Source organism: Odocoileus virginianus, chromosome 12 (genome assembly GCF_023699985.2).
Source record: "Odocoileus virginianus isolate 20LAN1187 ecotype Illinois chromosome 12, Ovbor_1.2, whole genome shotgun sequence".
NCBI lineage: Eukaryota > Metazoa > Chordata > Mammalia > Artiodactyla > Cervidae > Odocoileus > Odocoileus virginianus.
In genome coordinates, this window is record NC_069685.1 from 57764992 (window position 1) to 57792177 (window position 27186).

Genomic DNA, 27186 nt, shown 5'->3' on the forward strand with positions numbered 1-27186 from the left:
CGGATTGGAAAATATGGCACCAGGGGAGTCAGTCTTGCTGCCAAAGAGGAAGATACTTTGTTCAATAAGACATGAGTCCACAGAGATCTGGTGATGTGCCCTGGGCAGAGAATGTTTTTGTGTCTTGCTTTTTTCCCCAGGAGCAGTCACCCACACCACTCACTTTCCACAGCCCCCAAGACACAACTACCAGCAAGAGAAATCTACCTTGTACATTAGGAAGATACAGCAATTCACTGTTAAAAAACAAGAAATCAGAGAACAGCTGCAGACAGCCCCCCAGTCAATGATTAATCGAAAGGAAACAAAATATGGTAGGAGGAAAGATCAACAGAAGATTTAATGGATAGCACTACTTTTTGGCTTGACATGCTTTATGTGGCCTTTTATTTATTATTCTGAATTTGGCTTTCCCTCCAGTATTTTGTAGATCCAAGTACCTCTTTGACAAATTTGATACAATTTTTATTATCCCCAAATGAACACTTTGACTATTAAATGTATGCAATGCTGTCACTGGTCAATCAATTCTGAGGACTGCTGGTCACCCAAGAGAACACAAATCACAGCTCCTAACACTGTAGCTGACTCTACACATCTGTGAATGACTGCACCCTCCTCCCAGTTTCCCAAACTCTGATGTAAACCTTGGCAAACAAATTCTAAAACGTGAGCACTGATAACTCTAGCTTTTAAATTAAAAGCCCAGGAATCCAGAGTCTGGTTTTTCTTCTGTGCACTGGCGGGGGGTGGGGGTGGGGGGAGGAATACCAAGCAAACACAAGTTATTGGAAAGACCTGTGAGGAACCAAGAATGCATCACGCCCTCTGCTCCAGCTACAGAGTAAAGAGGGAGAATGGGAACACAGGTGCAGGCCGGGAGAAGGAGGTAAGGAGTGGGGCAGGGTGACTAGTCCCAACGTCTGTCTGTTCTAGGAGCTTCTGCCAGCTCTTCTGAGAAGGACCAATCCTGATGCCTCTGAAGTAACCCGAGAACCCTCTCTCCCCAGCCCCCAGGTCAGCCTCCTATAACTACAGCCAGAGAATGAGAATGGGCAGCCTCCTATAACTGCAACCAGGCAACTGGCAGGACCGAGGGCTCGGTTTCCTTTCCACACTCAGAGCAGGTGATCCTCCCCTCAAGCAGAAATTATAAAAATGTTTCAACTTGTCCATTAATTCAAGAACATCTAATGCTACTGTTGGGCGGCAGCTGGAGAAAGCCTTTGTTTCACCATGGCCAGGGACCAGACCTGGCCCCAAAGGTATTCAGACGTGTTAACAACTAGCAGTACAACAACGGAAATCTTATAAGGGAATTCCTTGGTGGTCCCCTGGTTAGACTCCACACTTTCACTGAGGAGGGCCGGGTTTTGATCCCTGCCCAGGAAACAAGGTGTAGAAAACTACACCAGATTTCTTCCACTTCCCTTTTTCCATAGGGTCAGTTAGAATAAGCTTAATACGTTTATTAAGCTCTTAACATGATCAACCCAACAGGTCCAATACTTCAAAAAAGTATAGTGTGTAGTATACCTTTCCTCTCTCCACTTCTTTTGTTGTCATGACAATCACCCGGGAGTTCTCCTGGAACACCATCCGCCAGAAGTCATTCACCGTGTTCTGCAGGCAGCCTTGGGTGGCAATGTAACTCTTCTTGGGCTTTGAGTTGTTGCATTTGGTTTCAAATTCAGGCTAGAGATTGAGGAAGAAAACAACTTCAAATGTTTGAAAATTGCTTTGAAAATTGCTTTCAGGCCGGGTGGAAGGATTTAAAATACAAAAACTAGCTAGCAATACATAGTCAGAAAACACCGTGAAAGCAGTTTACCATGATAATGTTTGCATTGATGTAATCCGAAACAGGTTCATTGGGATCACCATCATGGAGGACGACCCTGGTGTGATCGACTGGAAGAAGAAGACAGCACGGTCACAGTGGTACTCAGACCCCTTCAGGACAAATCAGGTCAAATCAGCTCATCCTCAGGGAGGCCCGGTTTTATTCATTTCATGACAAAATGGCATTAAAAACTAAATCCAACATGAGCATGATAATCTGAATATGATGCCCCAAAATGCTTTCCTTAAGGAGTATAAGGTAGCAATGCTAATTTCCTGGTTTTAATAGTATATTGTTGATACAGAGGATATTATCATCGGGAGAAGCTGGGGAAAACAAAGGTACACGGGAACCCTCTACATATTTTTGTAACTTCTTGAGTCTAAAATTATTTCAAAATAAAAGGTTTTTTGCTTTCTTGTTGTTGTTGTTGTTGTTGTTTTTAAAGGAAAGTATAGGTAAACGACGTATGTCTGAGATTTGCTTCACAATAATTCAGGGAAAGAAGAGACGTGTACCAGAATACAGATAAATCAGGACTTCCCTGGTGGTCCAGTGGCTAAGACTCCATGTTCCCAATGCAGGGGGCCCAGGTTCAATCCCTGGTCAGGGAGCTAGATCCCACTTGCCATAACTAAGAGGTTGTATGCTGCAACTAAAGGTCCCATGTGCTGCAACTAAGATCCGCCACAGCCAAAATAAATAAATATTTAGAAAAAAAAAAGAATAGAAATGAATCAAGATTGGGCACAAGCTGACAATTGGTGGAGCTGGGTGCTAGGCATGTGTGGGTTGTGTATATTATCTTGTCTACTTTCAAATATACTTTAAAATTTCTGTAATAAAAAGGATTCTTAAAAAGTAAAGTAGAATTAAACACAGTATCCAGACAACAAGATTCTGACAATAGTATCTACTGACCAAATTCTGTATAAAAGTACATGACTGATATAAAAATCTGAGTTTGCTTCTTAGGCAACACATTTTACACTGGGAACTGGCAATAAAGTCATATGTCTTAACACTATTCTTTCGTTTCAGATTGCCCATCTTTAAAGAATATGATGCTAATCAGAAGAAATATCTGATTAGGATTTTTACCGGAGGAAAGGACAGTAATATTCTGTTTAGTACTGCATACCGCTGTTCCTGTCATCTTTCCCTACATGCCCACATCTTACTAATGAGCACCATTCAGACCTCCTGAGCAGAAATGAAAACTTAAGACGTAAAGAGGATAATGCTTCCCCAAGGTCATTAGGACCATGCTGTGGTTCAGAATGATTCCCTACAAATTCCTCTTTCTCTCTCCTCGATATTACAAGAGCCTCCACTGTCTCCCATCCTCACTTACACACATCTGTATGGATGTGATATTCATATACACCATGTATGTGCCCATATGAACACAGAAAGAGGAAGACTACGCTACACACACACACACACGCGCGCGCGTGGGATGGGTTTACAATATATGACAAAGTAGCTCTGACCCGATGAGACATTAGAGCAAGGCTCTCCAAACTGATCATGCTCCCCAATAAACTTAATAATAAAGCTTTTGGACATTGAAATGTATACATATTGGGTGGGTCAAAAAGTTCATTTGGGTTCTTCTGTATGCTCACAATGTGGGAAACCCAAACAAACTTTCTGGCCAATCCAATACAATTAGAGATACAAACAAGGCTTATTAAATACATTATACACACTCTGCTATCAAGCTGCACGTCTGATTTAATTTTTTTTCTTTTTCTCTTTTTTTTTTGGATAAAGAATATAAATCAAGAGAAGTTCTAAACGTTTCTTCCTGGCCCACTCTGGAGACCCCGCATGAGAGCCTGGAGCTAGGAGTAGTGACTCTGGGGGCTCCAATACCAGTTTTCCCACACAGACCCAAGAGCCAGGGCCTGCAGAGCAAGGGCACAAGCCTGGCAGCCCTGAGGCTGATGGCGAGACCCCGGGAGAGAGCAAGCCTTGACATGACCTCTCTTGGGAAGGAAACAACCACACTCTCATTTCACTCTGTAAGAAGCAGCATCACAGGAACCCGATGAATGGGGCCATCCGTCTCCACCACAGCTGGCTACTTTGGAAACTACTCACAATTAAAAGAAGCTAAGGCCTTGGATCTGCTGAAAAAGCACACGCCCCACCTCCCCAGAGAAGTGACAGAGACACTGGGGATAAAAACCTCTAAGAGTGGCTATTACGGAGATTGGTACTTACAGGGCAGGATGTTCTTATACCTATTTTTGTTTTTATTTTCTTGCCTCTGACCCTCTTTTCGGCTATAGAGAAGTTTACACTCCTGTTGTTGTAGTGTCTGGAGAGAAACAAAAGTAAATATTATTATGCATCAAAAGCTTCCCAAAAAAAGCCTGACTGAGCGGTTCTGCTTTAGGGGATTTATCCCAGGAAATGTTCAAGAGTCGTGGGCGACAGCTGTAAGAATGCTCACCTTAATGCTACATCAAGAGGGGCAGAGACACTGAAAGAGCTGCCGAAATAAACACTTTCATTCATTCAAACAAAGGATGTTCTACAGACATTTAAGAGCTATCCTAGGAGAATATCTAATGCGTTGGAAAGATGATCAGAGTGAGTATTAACTAAAAAGAAGGTCAAATTTTCCAAACAGTGCCTTACATAAGCCCTTATGTCTGTGTGGACCTATGTATGTAAGAAATGGCAGAAGTCTGTACACCAAAAAAGTATGGGGCTTTTTTATTTTCAGCAGTAAGATTATGTTTTGTTTTGCTCATTTTTTGCCTAAATTTTCTACAATAAATATTTATAAGAAGAGAAACTTTGGGAATTTCCTGTCAGTCCAGTGGTTAGGACTCCTCGCTCTCACTGCTGAGGGCCTGGGTTCATTCCCTGGTCGGGGAGCTAAGACAAGATCCCCCAAGTCGCCCGGTGTGCCCCCACCCTGAAAAGAGAGCGACCTTTAAAAATAAGTTATTAAGAATGAAAGCCAGTGAACGCTGGTATACAGTGCTCATATAGGAGATGTGACCCGTGTTCTTGAGGACTTTGTAATCTGCCTACTTTAACCATTGATGAATTCAGAGCAAGCTGACAGTCAGTTCTCAAATCTGGATTCTGGCGGACGCTAAAAGTGGTTTACTGTGGGCGTGCAATCTTTGTTAGCAAAGCTTTCGAGTCCTCCTGTGCCCCAAACCCACATCAGTGCCCTGGGCAGCCAAGCCTGCATCTGCACAGACACCCACTCCCCTGTTCTCTGAGGGGAGGGGGCGCCCCTCCGTCTCCCCGGAGAGAGATGGAGGAGGAGAACGCTCAGGCCCCTGAAGCAAGTGGTCAGGAAGGACACCTCTGCAAGGAAAGGAGGTGGGGAACAGAACCAGGAAAGAAGAGCCTAAACAAAGCAGGCAGCCACAGCAGGGCTGGCCCCAGGGAAGAAGGGATGTCGTAAGGAAGTGGAGAGGAAGACCAGCTGTAGAAAGAGACAGGAAGGCGAACCAGCCAGGATGAATGAAGCATTTTCAAGAAGCATTTTCAGAATCACCAAAAGTGCCTCTTCAAGGAACCAATGGTTTCAGACAAGCCTCGTTTGAATAGGAAATCACAAATGGGCAAATCAAGAAAGTGAAAGGCAGACTAAAAAGGAAAAAAAAAAAGTGTTACATACTAAAAATATATTTATATATGCCAAAATGATGATCCCTTAAGAGATTTCTCTACAAGGGAAGGCAGAGCCAGTATTTCGTAACACAGTGGCCCTATTATATATCCATTTCATTTATCTGCATTTCACAGACAGCTTTGAAAGTCAAGAGTTTAAACTGCTATTTGACTCTAGGTTTCAAAATGCAATAATTCGGCCTTGACACACAGCTCAAAACCAAAATGTTTAGCCAGCTGAAACCTGGACAGAAATAAAATACAACATACACAGAACTCTGACAATCAAATAGTCACTCAAAATTCTTCAGTGAGTTCACATACAGTAATTAGAGCCATCTGCATTCTCGGAGCTGGCATATCCTCTGATACTGCTGTTAGGAAGAAAGTTCGATCTTGATTTTTAGACAGTAAGGTGAGGTTCAAACCCTATGAACTGAATCAATCACTCAAACATTAGCCAAGTGAAGAGAAACAACATCAACAAAAGCTACATGCTAGGAAATAACTAGGGGCTTGATTCAAAACAAACTTGACAGGAAAGCATTCAAGTGCTCACTTATGGAATAAACTTCAAGTGACGCTTCACTTGTGGAGGGCACACTGGCAGAGCAGGCTCTAGAAAAGGCAAATCTCATCCATCCCTCCCTGTTTAATCACCTTCAATTTCTCCCCCTGCCTTCAAGACGAGTGCAAGCTTCTCAGAATAACTCAGGAGACCTCTTCTCTGAGTGGATGGAGGCCTGCCTCTAACCTCAGTTTCTGATGGTCCGGTCACTATCCTGACAGTCCTTCAGTGTCCTCCGCTATTAAGCAGGGTGAACCCTAATTACCTACCCCACAGAGTTGGTGTAAGAGTTAAGGCGCACTGTCTATACTCCAGCCACACCAAGTGTCTTGAACCCACCGTATTTCTTCGGGCCTTCATGTTCCTGTTCATGGCCTCTGCCTACAATTCCTTTTCTCCGCCTTGAGTACCTCTGAATGTTACTTTTTGGTTATTCATTAGGACCCACCTCAAATGCCACCTCCTCTGGGAAGCTCTCCTGACCTATCCCTGTGTCTCACGATACCCGCACACGGTCTGAAGCATCGCCCTCTGTCAGTGCTCCTGTCACACTGAATACCCGCTACGTCTTTACAACCTGTCTCTTCCGTTAGAGAGCATGGACCACCCCTGTTTGCCTGTAACCAGCACAAAGCAGGCCAGCACAAAGCAGGCCCTCAAAATCTACTTGCTGGATGGACAAACAAATACAGGAGGGGGGTTGGGGGGGGAGACAGACAAACCACAGACCATCACTGGTGATGGCCATGAACTGCAGGCCCCACACTCAGCATCCCATGCTGACACTGTTGACTTGGCCTTCAACATAAAGAAAAGCCACTGGAGGCAAAATATGAGATCAGCATTTCCCAATCTTTAGTCATCTGAAAAGCATATTTAAGGGAAGTCCCTGACGGTCCAGTAGTTAGGACTCCAAGCTTTCATTGCCGAGGGTGCTGATTCAATCCCTGCTCAAGGAACTAAGATCCCACAAGCTGCATAGCACAGCCAAAAACAAAAAGATAAATGAAAACAAAGAAAGGAAAGCATCTTCAAGATGCTGTCTCATCTCGGCACACTGCCTATTATATCAGTTGTTTTCTTAAACTAACCTCCACTTTTTCCCCTTCAGAAGATGTATTTCAAAAGAAAACTGCATATTACTAGCACATAAGAAAACTGGTATCATTTGCCATATGAAAGTAACCAGAAGAAGGAATATAATAAAAATGAAATATTGTCAAATCCTACCTAGACATTATAGCATGCCTGAAAGTGAAAGTTGCTTAGTGGTGTCCGACTCTTTACCATCTATGGAATTCTCCAGGCCAGAATACTGGAATGGGTAGCCTATCCCTTCTCGAGCAGATCTTCCCGACCCAGGAATCGAACCGGGGTCTCCTGCATTGCAGGCTGATTCTTTACCAGCTGAGCTACCAGGGAAGCCCTGGTATAGCTGAGGCTTTATTTTAAAAAAAAAAGGCATACTGGCAAGTGTTAAGAAATAGATGTTGCTGCTGTCCAGTCACTAAGTCATGTCTGACTCTTCTGTGAACCCATGGACTGTAGCCTGCCAGGCTCCTCTGTTCATGGGATTTCCCAGGTAAGGATACTGGAGCCACTTCTTTCTCCAGGGGACCTTCTGACCCAGAGGTCAAACCTGCATCTCCTGCACTAGCAGGCAGACTCTTTACCACTGAGCCGCCAGGGAAGCCGAGAGGTAGATGTTAGAGGCGTATTAAAACTGCACAGGCCTTCTCCTGAGCCACGACAAAGGAAATGGAGGAGGGTTAAAGAGAAAAAGAAAGAATACCGTCTTCATTCACTAATTCAATCTTACTGCAATGGGGCTGCCGAAAATCACCTCACACACCAAGAACACTCTGCTAGAATAATCCAGACTTCCAGGCTGAGGAAAGCCTCACCAATACCCAGTGTGTGCTGGCTGGCCATCTACTCGGCTCAGCCTCTGGCTTCCTTCATCCTGCATTAAGTTGCCAACCGTCTCTTCCACGCGGATATGAGGTTTAAACAGAACACAAGCTGAGACAGTTTGGGCCCTGGAGTCTTCCAGAAACGACAGGCCCAGGGGCCCTGTGTCCCTGGCTTTGTCGGTGCTGACTGCCGGCGGCTGGCAGCTGTCATGGATTAGAACTGAGTAACTGTGTGTCTCCCACTCCAGCCCTGCTCCCTCCTCAGACCCCATCAGCCCATTCTCAACTATGCCTGGGGCCCACTTGCCTGAACATAACTCATCTCTCGCAGTGGATGGCTGCCATCCCTCTAGAGTGAGGCTGAAAATAAAAAGAACTCAGAAGTTGTGTTTCTGCGCTCTGCCAGCAGAGGCTCCCCGACTGCACCTGAGATTATCAGCTCCCACCTGCTAGGGGTGCTTCCTCCCTGGCACCAGGCTGGGGGAAGGGGCAGGGGAATATCCCACAAGCCCTGCCCCCAGGAGGTTACAATCCATTCCAAGCTGATCTTCCATGAACTCCCTCTCAGCCACTGCCAAGGTCACCAAAAGCTGTAAATGACCTGCAGCTGACTGTCACCTTTTCTGTCCCCACTATCCACTGGGCCAGGCAGGATGTCAGTGATAAGGCATGGGACAGGCGGCTAAAAGGATAGTACCAAACTAGAGAGAAGTTCGTGTGCAACCAACAAAGACAAAAAACATGACTATAAAGCTGGGGCACAGGCTGCAAGATACCCCATTTTCCTAAGCAATACAACCAAAAGGTTTGCACCCAAGGATGAACCCTCCAAAAGGACCAGAGGCTAGCTACAGTCACCTGATTACATGAGCCAAAGCTGATCAACAAAGGGATTATATCAAATGGTTAAGCCTTTATAAAAGCCATGAAGAGAAAGATAATCCCCTGATCCACACTATACATTAGGAGCGCCCAGCAGCACGTCCAGTGTGGACAAACAGGTGTTCACAGGGCAGCACCATCCCTAACATGTATGGCTGTTGAACATCCATGCTCCCCATACCTGGACCCCTGCCAGTCTCCAGGCCAAAAGCCAGTAGCAGCATCCCCAGGCTCTGTGATGATCGAAAGAGACCCCCTGAAACACTCCCTCACAGACTTCCAAAGCCCTCTGATTAAAGACCACTGAAACTGGCTCTTGAACAGAAGGTCATGAATGCACGTAGAAAAACAGGATCAAAGAAAGACACACACACAACAAATGAATGGGCAGAGCCAGGCAGCCCCATGCGCCAGGACATGGCCTGAGAACCATTTGTCCTCACTGCTCTGAGCAACCAGGACTAACTGCTAAGGGGGAAAAAAAAATAATGCCATTAACCATTAGGGGCAGACCAAGTTGTACAGTTATTTATTTTTTTAATTCTAATTATTTTTTGTTATTATTTTTTGGCTGCGCTGAGCCTTTGCTGCGGTGTGCAGGCTTTCTCCAGATGCGGAGTATGGGCTCTAGAGCACACGGGATCAGCAGTTCTGACGCACAACTCTAGTTGTGACACGCAGGCTTCTCTAGTTGCAGTGCATGGGCTTAGTTGCTACACGGCATGTGGGATCGCAGTTCCCTGACCAGGGATCAAACCTGCGTCCCCTGCATTGGAAGGAGGATTCTTAACCACTGGACCACCAGGGAAGTCCCAGCAGTTACTTTATTTTTAAAAAACAAAGCTACCAGGGGAGGAAACAAGATTAACAAAGTATTGCTAAGTGTTATGGCTGAGTGTTGCAAAAAAGAATGTTCATCATCCTATTTTCTCGACTTCAGGGTGTGTGAAAACTTCAATAATAAAAGAAGGTTTTTATAAATTGTAAAAAAGAAAAATAGAAATGTAAAAGTTGCTATTAACTCTCCCGCTACCTATCCATGGCTGGCCTCCTGAAGGAGAGACAGAAGGCTGAGAAGGGCTGCTCGGCTGATGGCCTCTCTGATTTGGGGCCACGAATAATAAGACAGTGGTAACTATGTGGATAGGCTCCAGGTGGGCAGGCCTTCTTCCCTGTCTGAATGAACTCTGTTTCCCTTTGGTGTCTGCCCTCTGCAAAGAGGAACACTGGAATTCTCACTTTGCCCTCTTTACTGCAAACTCTGTGATGTTACCAGGCGCCACTAGCGGGTGAAAGCCCCCACTTCCAGATGCTACGCTGCCCAGCCTTTTACCACTTCCTCACGGTGGAGTCTGAGCAGTTAGTCCCAAATGAGTCCACGGCAACCTCGAGAAATGAAGGGGCTGATGGAGTCTCTCATGGTCACAGAAGGTCCACACTAATGGACAAGCACTTACAAAGCACCATGAACAGAGAAAACCAACCTGAGATCTGGTTCCTTTCCAGGTGTATGTTGTAAGTCAAGTCATCACCTGCCTCCAACAAGGTGAAGAGTAAGTGGAAAAACACATTTAGGAGACATGGTCCCCAGAGGAGAACGGGATCTGACACAGGAAACAGCAGCACGCAGCACAAGACAAATCCATCATTAATAATCTGTCATTCGGTGTGTAATGAATTAGGTGGCGTGGAACTTTGGGAGTGAGATTCATGAAAATGAAGGGACGGTGGTTTCTGGGAGAAGCTGAGGCTTGAGGCGGGTGAGGGGTGAGGCAGAGACAGAGGAGTGCAAGGAAGAAGAGAAGACATCCCAGCAAGGTAGGGATGCGAGCAAAGGTGGCTAACAGGCCAGAGCAAGTGGCCTCAGAGTTGGGGGGGAAGGAAAATGGTCAGAGTGTGGAAGCTGAGCTGTCAGTTGTGGGGAATGAGGTCAGGCGGGGAGTTGGGCTTTGCGAACTGGCCACGAGATTTTCAACAGTTGATCAGCACAGCGCAATAGACTTGGAGTCAGAAGTTCTGCAAGTTTAAACCACAGCCAACTGTTTGCCCGCCACATCCTTGGGGACAATTTCTGCCCTTTCTCCCGAATGTTTCGTCTTCAGAATGAAAATACTATGCCTCTGGTGCAACATGGGGAGCCACTGCAGCTTTGTGAGCAGAAGAGTAACAGGAGAAATGCTGGGAGCAGACGAGCACGACGGGTGAATGGAAGGGCAGAGGTCAAGACTAAAAGAGCAGCTGGTGTCCTGTGGGGCAATGAGCACCTACAGCCCTGGCATCAGGTGAGACTCCCGTTTCAGCCGCTGCCCACCTGGTGGTCCTGAGGAGTTGCCCTGATCGCAGAGTGTCCAGGGACACAAGATCTACCTCCCTCACAAGATCTGCGGACATAATGAGATGACTTCCTTAGCCTGCAGCACAGCACCAAACAGACCATAAATGCTGGCTTGCTTCCTTCCTTCCTCTAAAAACAGAAAGACAACTAGGAAAGGAAAATGAACCGGACCTGGTGCATGACAATGAGAGAAAGAGGAGAAAGACGAGTTAAGGGATGCTCCAAGGATTCCAGCATACAGCGTCAGAGAATATACCGGGCAACCACCAGAGACAGAGACGTAAAAATGGATAGTTGGTTTGAAGGCGAAAATAAAATAACAGGTCTGGTTGTGAATGCTTGAATCTGAAGAGACATGAAAGCCAAGAAGTGTGGAAGGCACAAATCAAAAGGTAAAACCAGAGACTGGACTGGATACCACTTAGGGGTAATCGGACTGGGATGAAAATGGACATGTTCTCAATGAAGAGCAATTTTAAAGCCAGATGAGCAAAGGGCCCAGGCCACATCTTGGAGAACCAGCAGAATTAACTGGTCAGAAAAGAGAGCAGTGAACAGCAAGAAGGGCACTCGGGATGGGAGGAAGGAATACACCAGACACATGCTGCTATCAGAGAAATGAGAAGATGGTGGGAAAGAGAGGCTGGACAGCTGTCTCAAGACCGGCTCACGGGAGAAAAAGGCCAAAGAAAAAACTATTTTTTTAATCACAATTAAGAAAGCCTTTGGTGGGACCTCCCTGGTGGTCCAGTGGTTAAGAATCTGCCTTCCAAAGTGGGGGACATGGGCTCAATCCCTGGCTGGGAAACTAAGATCCCAGTTCCCATGTGCTACAAGGCAACCAAGCCTGTGTGTTGCAACTGGAAAGCCTATGCACCACACTACTGAGCCCATGTGCCGCAATGAAGACCAAACACAGCCGCCCAAAAAGAAAGCAATCAAGCCACTGGTGTCTTCTGAAAGTGTTACTTTAATGTACCAGGGACTGTCACATTCCAAGGTTAAGGAAGAAAGGGGCTAAGAAGAAATGGAGGCCACAACACAGGCCCCCTGGATGGAGAAGACAGAAGGACAACCACAGGTGTAGAAAGCACCAAGGATGTTCAAAAGCAAAGGGGAAGGTTAAGCAGAGATGTGAAAGTACCTGGAAGTATCTTAGGTTCTTCAATTCTCTGTAAAGACGTCAGGCAGCTCCAGCAAATGAAAACATTCCTAAAGAGAAAAACCTGACACTGGAGAGGCGCAGAACAAAAGCAGGAGGGGAGGGAGGTTGAAAGAGAAAGAGTTCAAAAGAAACAAAGGAATTTCTCCAGAATGAAGCTTGTGGAATAGACCCGCTTAGCCACTGTGATGCTCTGCCTGCAGGAAGGTAGCAGCTGCAAGCTTGGGCCTGGATGGAAAACCCTGATGATAGCTTCAAGGCTGCCATCCTGGGGCATCTTTAAGCACGAGGCTGGAGCCCTGATTGGGGCTGTTGTTCAACGTGGGTTTGCTTAGTCACCCAGCGGAAGATTTTCGCTAGAGATCACCAGCAAGAATCATTATTCGAGGCACAGCTTTGAGGTGCAGTTAAAAGTCTTGTCTCCATAAAAACCTAACCACCTCCAAGGAGAATTTATAGTTCCCCTGAGCGGATGTAATCACTTTAAAGAAATCAAACCGGACTGTGGGTTTGAAGATAGGCACGAGCTCCTTCTGGAGACACGCTGGCTGGCAGAGTTGCTGGCAGAATCCAGGACATCTGTGTGGCTGTCAGAGAACTGCCTGCAATGCCCATGCAAACGGAGAACAGCTTCAGACCACAACAGGGAAGAGAGGTTTGCGTAAAACGGAAGGAGGATGGGCCTTGAAAAAAATCCAAAATACTGACAAAAACAAGCTTTAAAGTGCTTTGGAAAACAGAACCCCAGTGAATAAGGTGTTGTGCCGGGTTTATCTGTACTTTTTTTTTTAATCAGAAAGTTCATAACTGAAATCTTTCTGAAATTCATTACTGCAATCCTGAATGACATCATTTTAAGCAAGTGTGGAGAGGGGTTGCAGGGACTACAACGTGCATTCGCCAAGCCTCAAACAGGGACCCCAAAAGAAAAGTGCATGAGAATAAAGAGGGACATGTCAAAGCAAAGCCTGGAACATTCCTCCATACTTTTTAAGCATCAGAGAGCTGCTCCCTATTGAATATAAGCAAAGGGTCTGAAGCCAATACAAGTCTCTCTTGCTACTGAAAACAGCTCACACTTGACACAAGACAAAAACAAACGCTGCGCCTACTGTTTGCCAGGCGCTCTGCCGGATTCTGGGGCCACAGTGAGCAAACAGAACAGGAAGGACTGTCTGTCCGTGCAGGGCCCACAGACTCACCTGGGCTATTTCCTTAGATAATATGCACACAGTAGACATAAAACAGCAGGGCTGAAGTGTATCTATTTGTTCACCAACAGTTTCATTTGAACAAAACCATAACGCATGATGGGCTTCCCAGGTAGTGCTAGTGGTAAAGAACCCACCTACCAATGCAGGATCCATGCTTTTGAACTGTGGTGTTGGAGAAGACTCTTGAGAGTCCCTTGGACTGCAAGGAGATCAAACCTGTCAATCCTAAAGGAAATCATTCCTGAATAGTCATTGGAAGGACTGATGCTGAAGCTGAAACTCCAATACTTTGGCCATCTGATGCGAAGAACTGACTCATTGGGAAAGACCTTGATGCTGGGAAAGATTGAAGGCGGGAGGAGAACAGGGGCAACAGAGGATGAGATGGTTGGATGGCATCACTGACTCGATGGAAGTGAGTCTGAACAAGCTCCAGGAGTCGGTGATGGACAGGGAAGCCTGGCATGCTGCGGCCCATAGGGTCACAAAGAGTCAGACATCACTGAGCAACTAAACTGAACTGAACCAATGAAGGAGATGTGAGAGATGCAGGTTTGATCAGGAAGATCCTCTGGAGGAGGAAACGGCAACCCACTCCAGTATTCTTGCCTGGAGAATCACATGGACAGAGGAGTCTGGTGGGCTACAGTCCATGAGGTCACAAAGAGTCGGACACGACTGAAGCAACATAGCACACACGCTCTCACACATGATGCACAAGGGGTAAATTCACTTTTCAGGTCACCTGTACATCACAGGGATAAAACTGCAGGATCATAACCTGCCTGTTCATTTATTTAATGTCAGTCTCATTTCACCAAATCTAGAAATATTGTTCACCTCTTCGCAGTCATGAAAAGAGATATGCAAGAGATACAAGATGTTTACAGAAAAGGGCAATCTCATTTTACCACAGTTAAAAAAAAAAAAGGTTGGGGAGAAAGAAAAAAAGATGGAGAATCTACAGGGACAAAAATCAAAGCTTGGGTTTCAACATTTTGATCACACCACATGACCTAGAAGAAAACCATCAATCTGAACTTATTTCAGGAACAAAGGAGGAAAGAACCAAAGAGTTTTGGAAGAGACTTTGTATATTTTAAGATGCGTCAAAATTGGAAGTAATTTGTAAGTGTCTTCTGGGAAGAAATAGCTGAAAGAACACGCAGAGTTTTACAGAAAATCAGAAGCCAGGCAAACAGACAAACAAAATGTACTTATCAGGGCTAAATTCTCAATGGCACTGCAATTTAGAGCTCTGGTTGACTTTGAAGACCACAGAACATACAGTAAGAAGGAAGTGATCCCAAATTTATCACCATCTTGGAAAAAACTAAGGTACAACCACTAAAATAATAACGCCTTGCTGTTGGATCAAGCTTTATCTTCAGAGGATTTAGATTTTAATGAGTCTCTACTTCCAAAGACCTAAATTCTTCTGTAACAGTTCACTCTGTTTCCCAGCCTTATCCCCCTGGCCCCAACTTTAAAGGGCAATTTAAAAAAAAAAATTGACAGGATTTAAGAAGCAGGTACATAAGAGATCTAGAAAGCAGGCCACCAGCTGTTTGGATCTAGCTTCAGCTTAGATGAAACGATAATGCCCTGACTGAGTGCCTGACAAGTCATCACCCCAGCCTGACCTCTGAAGAGGATATAGGAGAGTTCAGACATGATCTTGTTTCTCTCCCATTTCCCCCGAAAGACAACTCAGTTCTCCCTCATTTTGTTGTTAATAATGTATAAAAGATGAACTGAATTTGAGATGTCACGTAGTAAAACCATCAGGTTAGCATTTAGACTCAACCTTCTTTCCATGATCAGGAAAGTCAGGTTAGGTACTTTCCTTCTAAGTTCTCACCCTGACCCTACCAATGGGATCATGAAAGACTCCCTACTGCCACAAGCGGCAAGAAGGACTTAGTTTCTTTAAGCATTGCCTAAGTGAACTTAACAAATCCACCACTGCACCAGATACCCAATTGGCTGCTATAATTTTTAAAAAGTTCGTAGTCACTTTATAGTTTCCCTGGTGGCTCAGTGGTAAGAATGCGACTGCCAATATAGGAGACACAAGAGACACAGGTTTGACTCCTGAGTCAGGAAGATCCCCTGGAGAAAGAAATGGCAACCCACTCCAGTATTCTTACCTGGAAAATCCTATGGACAGAGGAGCCTGGTGGGGTACAGTCCATGGGGTTGAAAAGAGTCAGACACGACTGAGAGACTAAGCAGGCACACACAGTCAAATTTCATAGGAAAAGTGGTTGATGTGAATGACTGCCCCAGTTATTTTAAAGTGTAACATAAAAATGTGTCCAGATTACAAAATAATTCACTATTTACTTCTTATAATTATTTCTCATATTTACCAAAAAGGTTTGATATTTTTAAATTTTAATTAAAAACAGTACTTTTCAGACTTTAAATATGCTAACGAAAATCAGGCAGGATAGATAATAAAGATTTAAGATGAGTAGGGAGTTTCCTGGAGGTCTATGCTTAGGTTTCAGTGCTTTCACTGCTGTGGCCCAGTTCAATCCCTGATCAGGGAACTGAAATTTAGCAAGCCATGTGGCACGGCCAAAAAAGAACAAAGATGAGTAACAACTATCACTTTTTTTTTGAACACAGACTACCAAAAAGAAAAAGTTAATATTAACAATAATCCACGAAAATAGAGAAACAAGCATGTACAAGGCTATCCATTGTATCTTCTTTCATTTGGAAACTATCCACATGCTTATCAATAAGCTGAATAAACTATGGTACATCCCCACAATGGAGCATTATGCAATAAAAATGAATGAAGACTATCTGTAGACACTATTGTGGGGTGGAACTCCAATGTAACAAAAAGACAAAGCTGGAAAAAAAAGTGTGTAAAATGATGCTACTATTTATCCGTGAAAGGACAGGTTATGAAATTACAGATACATATTTGCTTATGCTTTTTGAAAGGCAATGATAAGCTACAATTTTTTTTAAAGGGCTATAAATATAAGGAGGAAAAGTTGGGAATAGAAGGTAGACTTCTTTGAATGTATTTTTTTATATCTGACTTTAGAATCAAAGGTAATATTTTACATAATTACAAATAAAATTTTATAGAGAGAAATTTCTGAAATTCAAATATAAAATGAAACAACCTAACTGTATATCCAGTTAGAAAATAACCATATAGAGAAGAATTATTACAAATGAAATGACTCTCTTTCTCTTGAAGGAACTACCCTAAGGATTAAAAAATAAAAACTAGGAAAACAAACTGTTTTCAGTAATCATATTATTGCAGGTAGTGGAAGTCTTATAATTCTGAGACCTAAATTTGAATTGGAAGTTTCATCTGGACTTGTAAGTTATTTCAAGAAAATAACTTTCTCTAGCTCCACCCATTGAGAAGGCAATAACCAACCTTATAGCAATAAGCACTTCTGGCTCCTGGACTATAGTCTCTAAATACCACTTCCTAAGAAAGGAAGGAAGAGAAGGAAGGGAAAGAAGGAAGCAAAGGGAAGCTCACTCACTCCTTGGAGAAATAACTGATTCCAGTTCTGACATGGGAAATGTATTACCTGTAACAACTTATTAAACCAGAAAGTAAGGCATCTATCAAAAACTACTAGAGTTGTACAGGAAGGAGTAGAAGCCACCTGCAGAAGCTCCCAGTGGCCAAAGCTAAAACAATTTGAGCAACAGAAATGATAATGAACGCTGTAAACAGACACACACTGAATGTGTCAAAAATTCATGAGTAGGGCTCCCCTGGTAGTCCAGTGGTTAAGAATCCGTTTTGTGATGCAGTGGACACCAGTTCGATCCCTGGTCTGGGAGGATCTCACATGCTGCGGAGCAATCAGGCCCATATGCCCAGAACTACTAAGCCCCCAGCTTGTGAGCCACAACTAAAGTCCGTGCACCTAGAGCCCGTCTCCACTACAAGAGAAGCCACTACACTGAGAGAAGCCTGTGCACCACAACTAGAGAGTAGCCTGCTTGTCACAACTAGAGAAAGACCATGCACAGCAGTGTAAGACCCCAGCACAGCCATAAAGAAATAAATTTTAAAAATTAAAATGTAAGGTACCAATGCAGAAATAAAGTAAAAATAAAGAAGTACAAAACGTTTTTAAAAATCCATGAGCACATATTGATAAAAAAGATTTTTTTGGAGAAAGCTATTTTGAAATCACTTAGTAAAAAGCAAAAGAATCAAACATTTATCTTGTCTTTGGTGACAAGCGCCTCCTGACACATCAACATATATGCAGTCCTGCCGAAGAAAAACTGGACCTGACAAAGCTTCTAGATAGACCAACCTACAAAAAATACAGGGGACTTCCCTGGTGGTCAGGTGGTTAAGAATCCGTGCTCCCAATGCAGGGTGCATGGGTTGGATCCCTAGTTGGGAAACGAAGATTCCACATGCCATGCAGCACAGCCAAGAAAGAAAGAAGCGGGGATGGGGGTGCCAGCCTGTTCTTCAAGCCTCCCACATGAGAACATCAAGAGACTTAGGATTTTAAAACAGAGATCCAGGAGAACTTATTTGAAAAATGATCCAACAACAACAACAACAAGAGACAACTAGTACAATGAGAACAATGACTACTATTTGATGAATCTTCATTATAAGTGGAGTGGAGTGTAAAAAGACTGGCCAGATAACAATAATTGTTAATGTTGGGTGACAGGTATATACTGCTACAATCAGATGATTCTCTCTGCATTTGTATATATTTGAAATTTTACATAATAAAAAGTCTTTTTAAAAAATAGGTTTTTCATTCAAACTCTGATGTAAGATTTCTGAAATTTCTGTACTTATCCATGTCTCAACTCAAAGCTCCTTAAAGACAAAACCCTGTCCATCTTGTTCACCAGGGTGTCCTTGGTGACTAACCCAATGCTGGTATAAAGGAATAAACATGAGGTCAAGTCCCTGGTCAGGAACACTGAGCAAAGACCATCACTGTTCTATTCTGTACCCACCCTCAGTGCTGCAATTCAATCAATATTCGTGGTACAGAAAGTTGGACAATTTACTTAGCCTCTTTGAGCCTGAAGGCTCCTCCCTCATCTGTAAAATGGAAATAATATCTCGCCAAGGTGATCTGACATATGGCGGTTAAAAGGACTCCAAGTGGCCATTTACTCGTTCATTCATTCCACAAATATTCATGAATCCTAAAGTCCTACAAAAAGTATGGAATGATCATTCCCATAAACAGAATAGCAATAATACAATAACATAAATATTACCTAAATGTAAATACTCATTCAACAAACATTTATGGAGCTTCTGCTGGTTACTAGGCATGCTGTTTAAAGGTAACTATGAAGATAGATAAAGCACACACACACACAAAACTGTTTTTAAGGACGTTTTCTGTCAAAGGGATGACAAGGGCGAGAACAAGGTTACAATGGTGACACATTTCACTGCCCATTCCCACTGTGGACATTCTCCTACCCAGGTTGGTTTCAGGGAACAAATCAGTTAATCTCTGAAAAGGTACAATCTTCCAGGTTATACCTTATAAAAGGTATAAGCTCCCAGATTAAAGCCACCGTGAGCTAACTGTCTTTTACTTATTTGCTGCAGTAAAGCTATATATTCTTCTTAAAGATCCCAGCCAATGCTGGAAATCTTCCAAAGAATTAGGTACTTTTGTGTTTCTGGGATTTTGCCAGCAGTCCAGACCAAAAGAGCCAAATCCATGAGCCAAATGGCTCATTCATTTAACATTAACTGCCAACTCCTTTCTCCTAGAACATAACGCCAACTCTTTTGAAAAAGCCCCCTCAGCAACTTGCTCCACGTCAATCAACGACCAAATTAAGAAGAGCTGCAGATTCAAGTGAGTCTTTAAGATCCAATCCCAAGCACAAGACTAACTTCCCTTCCATTAAGAATAGGATTTAATAAATCATGCAAAAAAATTTTTTTCATAACTTACCTCAAATTCTTCCCAAAAGCCTTGTTTGACTTTATCTGTGGTCTCAGCTAATTTGCTTAGTTCTCGAACCCGACTTTCTATTTCAGCAGCATTGATACGAGTTGTGTTGAGGGGCTGATCAAATTTAGCAGTCAGTGCAAAATGAAGAAAGTATTGCAGAAAAAGGTGTCAATGCAAAAAAAAAAGACTTCTATGTTGGCATTCATAAAAGCAAGGACAGGAAGTTCACAGTATTCACAAAAAAAGTTTTCAGAGTTTCACTTTCCTTTCTGTTCAGTCAGGAAATACCTCTTTCTTGAATCTCCACATACTTTACTCTGCTGATATAAATTTGAACCTATTTTTCTTTATAAGTAGACCACATGTTAAAGGTGATGTCATTTGCCACTAAGTAATGAGTTTTAAAATAGCAATAACTCCCAAGTGAAAAGCAATGATCACCTAAAGATAACCAAAGCTGGACTTACAATGAAAACTTTATCAAAACTTTGCTATAAAACTCCATAAGGCCTTTTGAATTATATATGGAGACAGTCATGAAAATGATGTAATGTCTAGAATTTGTTTACAAATACTAAGGAAGAAGGTAGCGAGTGGACTAATAAATGAAACAAGACTTGATGAGTTGATATAATAGAAGCTGGGTGATGGGTACGTGGAGGTTTATGACACTATTCTACTTCCATCTGGAATATTTTATGTTAGGACTTCTTTAATTGCATAAGGAGGTGGAGTTTAGCTTTCCAATATGCTTACCTGCTTGAGTTGTAGTACTGTGCCCAATGTTTCTACCATAGGATTCTTCTTGTAATGCTCCACGAGGTCTGTCAAAGAGTCAAACCGTTCTCCTCCACCAACATCATATTTCAGTTCCTTTCATGACCAAAAAAAAAAAATTACACTCATGACCTTTATGTTAAATGACTGCTTTTCCCAACTCAAGTACAGAAACTAACTCTCCCCCGACTTCTTAGTAGCCTTGAAAACCAATAGCTTCATAACCGCAGTAGCTGGGGAAAAAAGCAGCTTAGCACAACTGGAGTAGACAAGATGAAACTGGAACGCTGTCCAGACCAATCCCCAGAGAATTATCACTATTTGATCTGTTTAGCAGCTCCCTGTTTTCAGAGCTTGTCTTTGAACCTGACTTAGAGCCTATTTAGCCCTGCCTTCAGGGGATCTCCCCAAAACAATCAGCAGCAACTGTTTAATATCACAGCTGCCTAAGGCAGCAATACCAGTCAGTGCTTTATAAGAGACTGAGCAAAAACTTAAAAAGGAAAATCCAGGCAACTTCCATAGCGGGCTCTGGAAACCTCCAACATACTCTTGAGAATCCAGGACATGTGCATGTGCAGTGCTATGTGAAGTTCAGGAAAGATCCAAAAAGGCCCTAATCTTTATCTCTGGCTGATTCTGAGGTTGTGTGCAAGCAGGAAGTGAAGGCTAAGGCTGAGTTTTAAGGTACCAGAACACTAAAGGCAGACATGCCCCAACACACACACACACACACACAGCCATGCTGGCAAAGTCTGGGAGATTTAATGTTTCAAGGCATTTAAGGAAATCTCTGTCCAACCAGCAAGTGATCACTATGCAAACCAAGCAGAGACATCAGTGGCCACACATGACAAAGAATACAGGAAAGTCAATAAACATACAAACAGCAACAACTATCGGAACGATAAAAAGCAGCAACAACAAACCCTGGGAAAGGAGGACATCAGATTTCTAGAGCTGCTACATTATACTGCTTTAACTGTCTAGTTTCCAGGAATTTCCTGGTAATCCAGTGGTTAGGACTCCAAGTTTCCACTGCAGAGGGCCCAGATTCAATCCCTGGTTGGGGAAGTTAGATCTCAGAAGCCATATGGCATGGGGGAAATTTTTTTAATAAGTAAAATATTTTGCTGTCCACCTGAAACTATCACAACATTGTTCAATGGCTATACTCCAATACAAAATAAAAAGCTTTAAAAAATAAAATGTCTAGTTTCCAACAAAAACTCATGAGTCATGCAAAGAAACAGGAAAGTATGGAGCATGTTTTGGGAATGGGAGGTAAGCATTCAGTAGAAACTGTTCTTGATAAAGTCCAGACAAAACTTTAAGCCAGCCAGTATAATAAAGGAAACTACACAAATTAAAGGAAAATATGAACATCATGTCTCATCAAATAGAGAATAGCATGAAAACTTGTACATAAATGTATTATTCACGATAGCCAAAAAGCCCATCAATTGTTTAATGGATAAACAAAATGTGGTATATACCCATACGACAGAAAGTTTGACAATAGAGAGTCTACTCATGCTACAATATGGATAAGTCTTGAGAAACATGCTAAGTAAAAGAAGTCTGTCACAAAAGGCCACAAATTACGTGAGTCGATCTATACAAAATACCCGAAACGGGCAAATCCATTGAAATGAAGAGATTAGTGGCTGTCAAGAGTTGGGGGGAGGGGGAAAGATAGGGAGTGACTGGTAAAGAACACAGGGTTTCTTTTCGGAGTGATGAGAATATTCTGGGAATTAGTGTTATTGGCTGCATAATTTGTGAATATAGTAAAAAAAAAAAAAAAAAAACTACCAAACTGTCCACCCTAAAAAGAGTGAATTTCATGGTGTGTGAATTGTATCTCAATAAAGCTGTTTTTTTTTATCTTATTAAAAAAACTGAAGCAATAAGTGAATACACAGTTACTATTTAAGAAACTATGTCAATGTATATTATCATATGTGAAATAGATCGCCAGTCCAGGTTGGATGCATGAGACAGGGTGTTCAGGGCTGGTGCACTGGGATGACCCTGAGGGATGGGATGGGGAGGGAGGTGGGAGGAAGGGTCAGGATGGGGAACACATGTACACCCATGGCTGATTCATGTGAATGTATGGCAAAAACCACCACAATATTGTAAATAAGCCTCCAATTAAAACTAAAAAAAAAAAAAGAAACTATGTCAAAACAAAGTTTGATGTAGTTGACCAAAAACCCAACCTGGTCTAGCCATCACATTAAAAACAAGAAATGGTGAGTTCAATTCTCCCAGCCTTAACTGATATGAAATCACATGTAGTCACAGGCTATACTATGCCAACCCAAGGGAGGAGCTGAGGCTTAGAAATTTAGACGGAGGCAGATTCCAACTACAACCACGTACAGGTAGACTGAGACACTTGTGGGGCTGGGAATTCCCTGGCAGTCCAGTGGTTAGGACTCCACACTTTCACCGCCAAGGACCAGGGTTCAAGATTCTGTAAGCCAAGTGGTGCATCCAAAAAAAATTTAAAAAGATATCACAGGGCGGAAGGTGACTTGCTAAAGACACATAGGAAATAAGTCATATAATAAAGCCCTGAAGTGATGAAACAGTTATAATTAACAAGGTACTCAGTGTAGAAGCCCTCGCCTAAATGAACGAAGAAAACCTGACTTTGGAAGAAATGGTGCTGGTCTTCTCCCAATAGAAAAACCACCCAAACATGATATTTCAGAAGACTCATGGTTCAGCTGGGGCTTTACCTGACAGCGGATCATGACGTGGGTCACTTTAGACTTGGCATCATTGCTCTCCCCTTTGTCATCTCCAGTTCGGACAGAGAGAACAAAATCTCCAGGGTGGCTCTGGCTCTCGCGCACAAGAAAGCTACCATGTTTTCCTTTTTCGGTTAATAATTTTTCCGCTTCTTTCCCAGAGAGGTGTCCATGAAACCACCTAATTTTTTTTTTTTAAATGACAATCAATTGAGTTCTGCAATGAGTTCACAACATCCTTTTATAAAACTACCATCCATAGTGATCTCTCAAAACAATTTAAAATAGACACATTCATCCAAGAGACTGATCCATCCCATTCAAGACTGAACCTGCACCCCCAGCATGCAGGAAAAATGATAAAGATGTTATGAGTAACCATTAAATTCCTTAAATGAGCCCACAGGCATCTGAACACAAATATACTCAATCTTTCTTATTTTCTTTTAAATCCCTCATCTTTTAAAAAGGCAGTCTGTCACTTCTCCACTGCCCAACCCTAAAATGACTAACTATTTAATCACAGTCATTTAAAGAAATTATAATAGAGAGTTATGGTAGTGGCAGAGAATCATTTGAATGTTTGCCCTTGCTTTGGCAGGCAAACAGTCCATAAAAAAAGGATCTTTGTTAGAAATGAATTCAAACATTCCAAGCTTTTCCAGATTTTCAACTTATACTTCAAGAGCCTCCAAGTTTGCTGTCCACATATTTGGACTATCCACTGGGTTATCATTTCAAATTTTAATGCACATGAGACCTAGAGTAGAGGCAAAGGATTGGGCTAACGATGTGAACTCTCATACCTTACAATCAGAGATACCAATACACTAAGTCAGAATGGGGCCCAGCAATCTGCATCTTTAACTAGCACATTAGAGTCCTAATGTAGGCGGTCTGAGGTCAGACTTTGAGAAAATACTACTCTAAGTTACTATAGAAAATATCTTAACATAGTCATATTAATAATGTGGCTTCTTCCCTCAGGTTCTTGAGGAAACAAGCATGATCCGCATGTAGTGCTAATCGCTCATCACTGAAGGTATGTTTATCAAGGTATTTTTCATCTACTCTCAGCCAAAGACAGTAAAATTAAGAAATAAACTGCAGAGAGTTGGCTGACAGTCTTTGCTTAACAATCTGGCTGGCCAACAAATGATCAGCATAAAATAACAATGACATGAAGGTATAAAGAGGAGAAACCTATCTGAAGACAGAAAATATACAAACCTAAATAAGAGGCCCTGATTTGGTACTGAATCAGAAAGGAGATCGAGAATGCAGAAGAAAACCAATAAAATCAATACAATTAAGTCAAGCCCCAGCTTTCATCAGCCTAGTTCCAAAACAAGGGAAAAATCTCAGAAATAACACAATTCCCTCCAAGCAAGGTCATTCCCACACTTTCGTGGATATAACATCAAAGAGCTTATGAACAATCTGAACCCTCTGAGTTCTCTGCTTTCCCACTTCTGAGCTTAAACTGACATCTGTTGGTGGCATTGCTGAATAGCTGGTCAGGAGCTACTACAGGGAACTGCTACCGTTTTGGTGTCTCCATTAGCATTTGTTTTCCTCTCCTAACTCTCAAGGTTCAGTAACATTCAAATTCAATAATCTTAAAATTACTGCACGTACCAAGTATAATCTATACAGGAACTGCCTGAGACTTCTATGAGTTCTAAGTAATGGTGAGACTGAAGTTTTTGCAAGAAAAGGCCACTCTGAGAGTAAACTTATCCTATCACTGTTACTTTAGTTAAACTTTTAAGATTATGAGATTTTTAAGATATTAAGATTAAGAAACAGATAGAAGCCAAACCCCCATGATGCATTCACATCACACCTATGACACGGGATGGGCGCAGGCTCCACAGTTATGTAAATAGAACTGACCTTTCAGAGGTAGGATCGGCACAGTTCAGAGGATATTTGAGCTCAATAACATCTCCATTCTTCTCTTTTAGTTGCCCATGATGTTCCATGTAATACTGGACCAATTCAGCCAAAGTGGCAAATTTCTCTCCTCCGTACAGGTCATAGTAATCACCAGTGTTCTGAATCTTGATGTGGGTGACAGCTCCATTTCTTCTAAAATAGTCCATTAGAAAGGTGGGGGGGGGAGACAAATAGAGAGCTATACTAGTAAATATGGATCTCACATTCATTATCAGATTTCACCTAACTGAAACAAACCCAAAGAAGGTACAAGTTTATGCTTTTTTTAAACAAAGGCGCTGAGTGAAAAATAACCACACAGTCAATCATTTCAACACAAAGGGTTCTGTGTATGGTACGCGGCGATCACTTTTCTCATCACTAATTAATCACAATGAATATCATTAGAATTAAACACACATTTACCTTATAATTCAGTAAACCCGCTCCTAAGTATTTTGCCCTCCAAAAATGAAACTTCATGGCTACCAAAAGATTGGTTCAAGAATATTCATTGCAGCCTCTTTGTGGTAGAAGAAAAGTGAAAAATCAAATATTTATCACCAAAATGTACACAAATACTCATACAATGGAATATTATATAGGAATTTACAAAGAGAGACACAGAACCATTGATATACACAAACAACATAGGTGAATCTCTAAAACATTAGGTTATGACAAAGAAGCCAGTGCTCACTTTGGCAGCACATATACTAAAATTGGAATGGTACAGAGAAGATTAGTATGGTCCCTGCGCAAAGATAACACGCAAATTCGTGAAGCATTTCATAATTTTAAAAGAAAGAGAGGGAGAAGTCAGACACAAAAGAAAATATACTGTATGACTTCATTTATATGCTGTTGTCAAATAAGCTAGTCAGTGGGGATAGAAAAGAGAATATCGCTGACCTCTTAACGGGAGGAAGATTAGAAAGGAGCACAAAGGGACTTTTGAGGGTGAAAGAAATATTCAAGATTTTGATTGTGGAGTATTAGTTGCATTAATAAGTATACTTGTCAAAACTCGTCTCACTATACACTTTAAGATATTATGCATAACTGTATCTTTAAAAATCATTTTAAAGACATATAACTGACAGAGTTTCCAAAATGAAATGGCTAATATGTCAACCCACTGAACTGATGTAACACACTGGCCAAAAGTTTCTAAAACTTGGTATTTTAGTTAGCCTAGACAGTCTGATGATTTTCCGTTTCGTTTTCCGAACTACTAAATATACCTCGTTACTCATAATCATCTTTGCGGACCCAAGAAGTCTGGCAATCCTAAAATGATAGCCACTAACCTATATTTATTTTTCAGTCTGACCCTACAGCATTATTGATGAGGCCTCTGTTAAATATAAACATTACTATCTTTATCCAAAGATAAAGGAAAATGGGAACAAAGTACAAAAAAAGTACCCTACAATGTTAATAACAATATCTGCTTCTAATTTGTGGTGACAATCTTTTCCGTGTAAAAAAGGTACTTCAAGTAAGTCTCTCCTCCAGCTCCACCTGATTCTATTTTAGCACATGAGCTTTCCTATCTCTAACCTTAAGAACATAACACAAAAACAGATATTTCAGTTATGGACTAGATCAATGTAAAGCAACATAGGCGGATCTCAAAAACATGATATTAGGAATTCCCTGCTGGTATAGTGGCTAGGACTTGGTGCTTTAACTCCTGGGGCCCAGGTTCGACACCTGGTCAGGGAACCAAGATCTGGCAAGGCATGCTGTGCAGCCAAAAAAAAAAAATGCATATATACATAAATATACATGTGAGAGCATGAAAGAAGCACAATGTAGAATGATATGCTTAGCATGCACCATTTATGAAAATTTCAGAATGTGCATAAGTCATATCATTATTATTCATGACAAGGACCACAGACATATATATAATGTTTACATTTTATTATTTTTATGTTCCATTATTTATTATATGTACCCTTTTTAAAATGAACTAGAAATATACCAAACTCAGAAAGTAGTTATTTCTGGGAAAGAAAAGAACAGCAGAAAGTGTGGTGAAAAAGAGGAAATTTTGTTCTACTTTATATTTTACTTTGAAGAAAAAAATGACTGGCAATAAACACAACATGGATAATTGTACATAAATTTATGTATTTTTCTGTATTTTTTTCCCTCAAAATTAAAACAGGGGATCTTCCT

At 42.1% G+C, this 27186-nt stretch overlaps 1 protein-coding gene and 1 non-coding gene across 3 annotated transcripts in view; one reads left to right on the forward strand and one right to left on the reverse strand.

Annotated features, from left to right (window-relative positions):
* Positions 1-27186, reverse strand: part of PTPN11 (protein tyrosine phosphatase non-receptor type 11) — a 64416-nt gene that overhangs the window by 16476 nt on the left and 20754 nt on the right. The window contains exons 3-9 of one of the 2 annotated variants that reach the window (XM_070475358.1): positions 24958-25149; positions 23050-23242; positions 20279-20395; positions 19523-19636; positions 4073-4169; positions 1832-1911; positions 1537-1695 (exon numbers count right to left, since the gene is read on the reverse strand). In XM_070475358.1, coding sequence (XP_070331459.1) covers positions 1537-1695; positions 1832-1911; positions 4073-4169; positions 19523-19636; positions 20279-20395; positions 23050-23242; positions 24958-25149 — 952 coding nt within the window. Of the gene's footprint in view, positions 1-1536; positions 1696-1831; positions 1912-4072; positions 4170-19522; positions 19637-20278; positions 20396-23049; positions 23243-24957; positions 25153-27186 lie in introns of both variants that reach the window. The other variant, XM_020904190.2, reaches the window with a different exon arrangement.
* Positions 25692-25798, forward strand: LOC139037872 (U6 spliceosomal RNA). Its single transcript, XR_011490826.1, has one exon. It is a non-coding gene; the product is annotated as a U6 spliceosomal RNA (small nuclear RNA).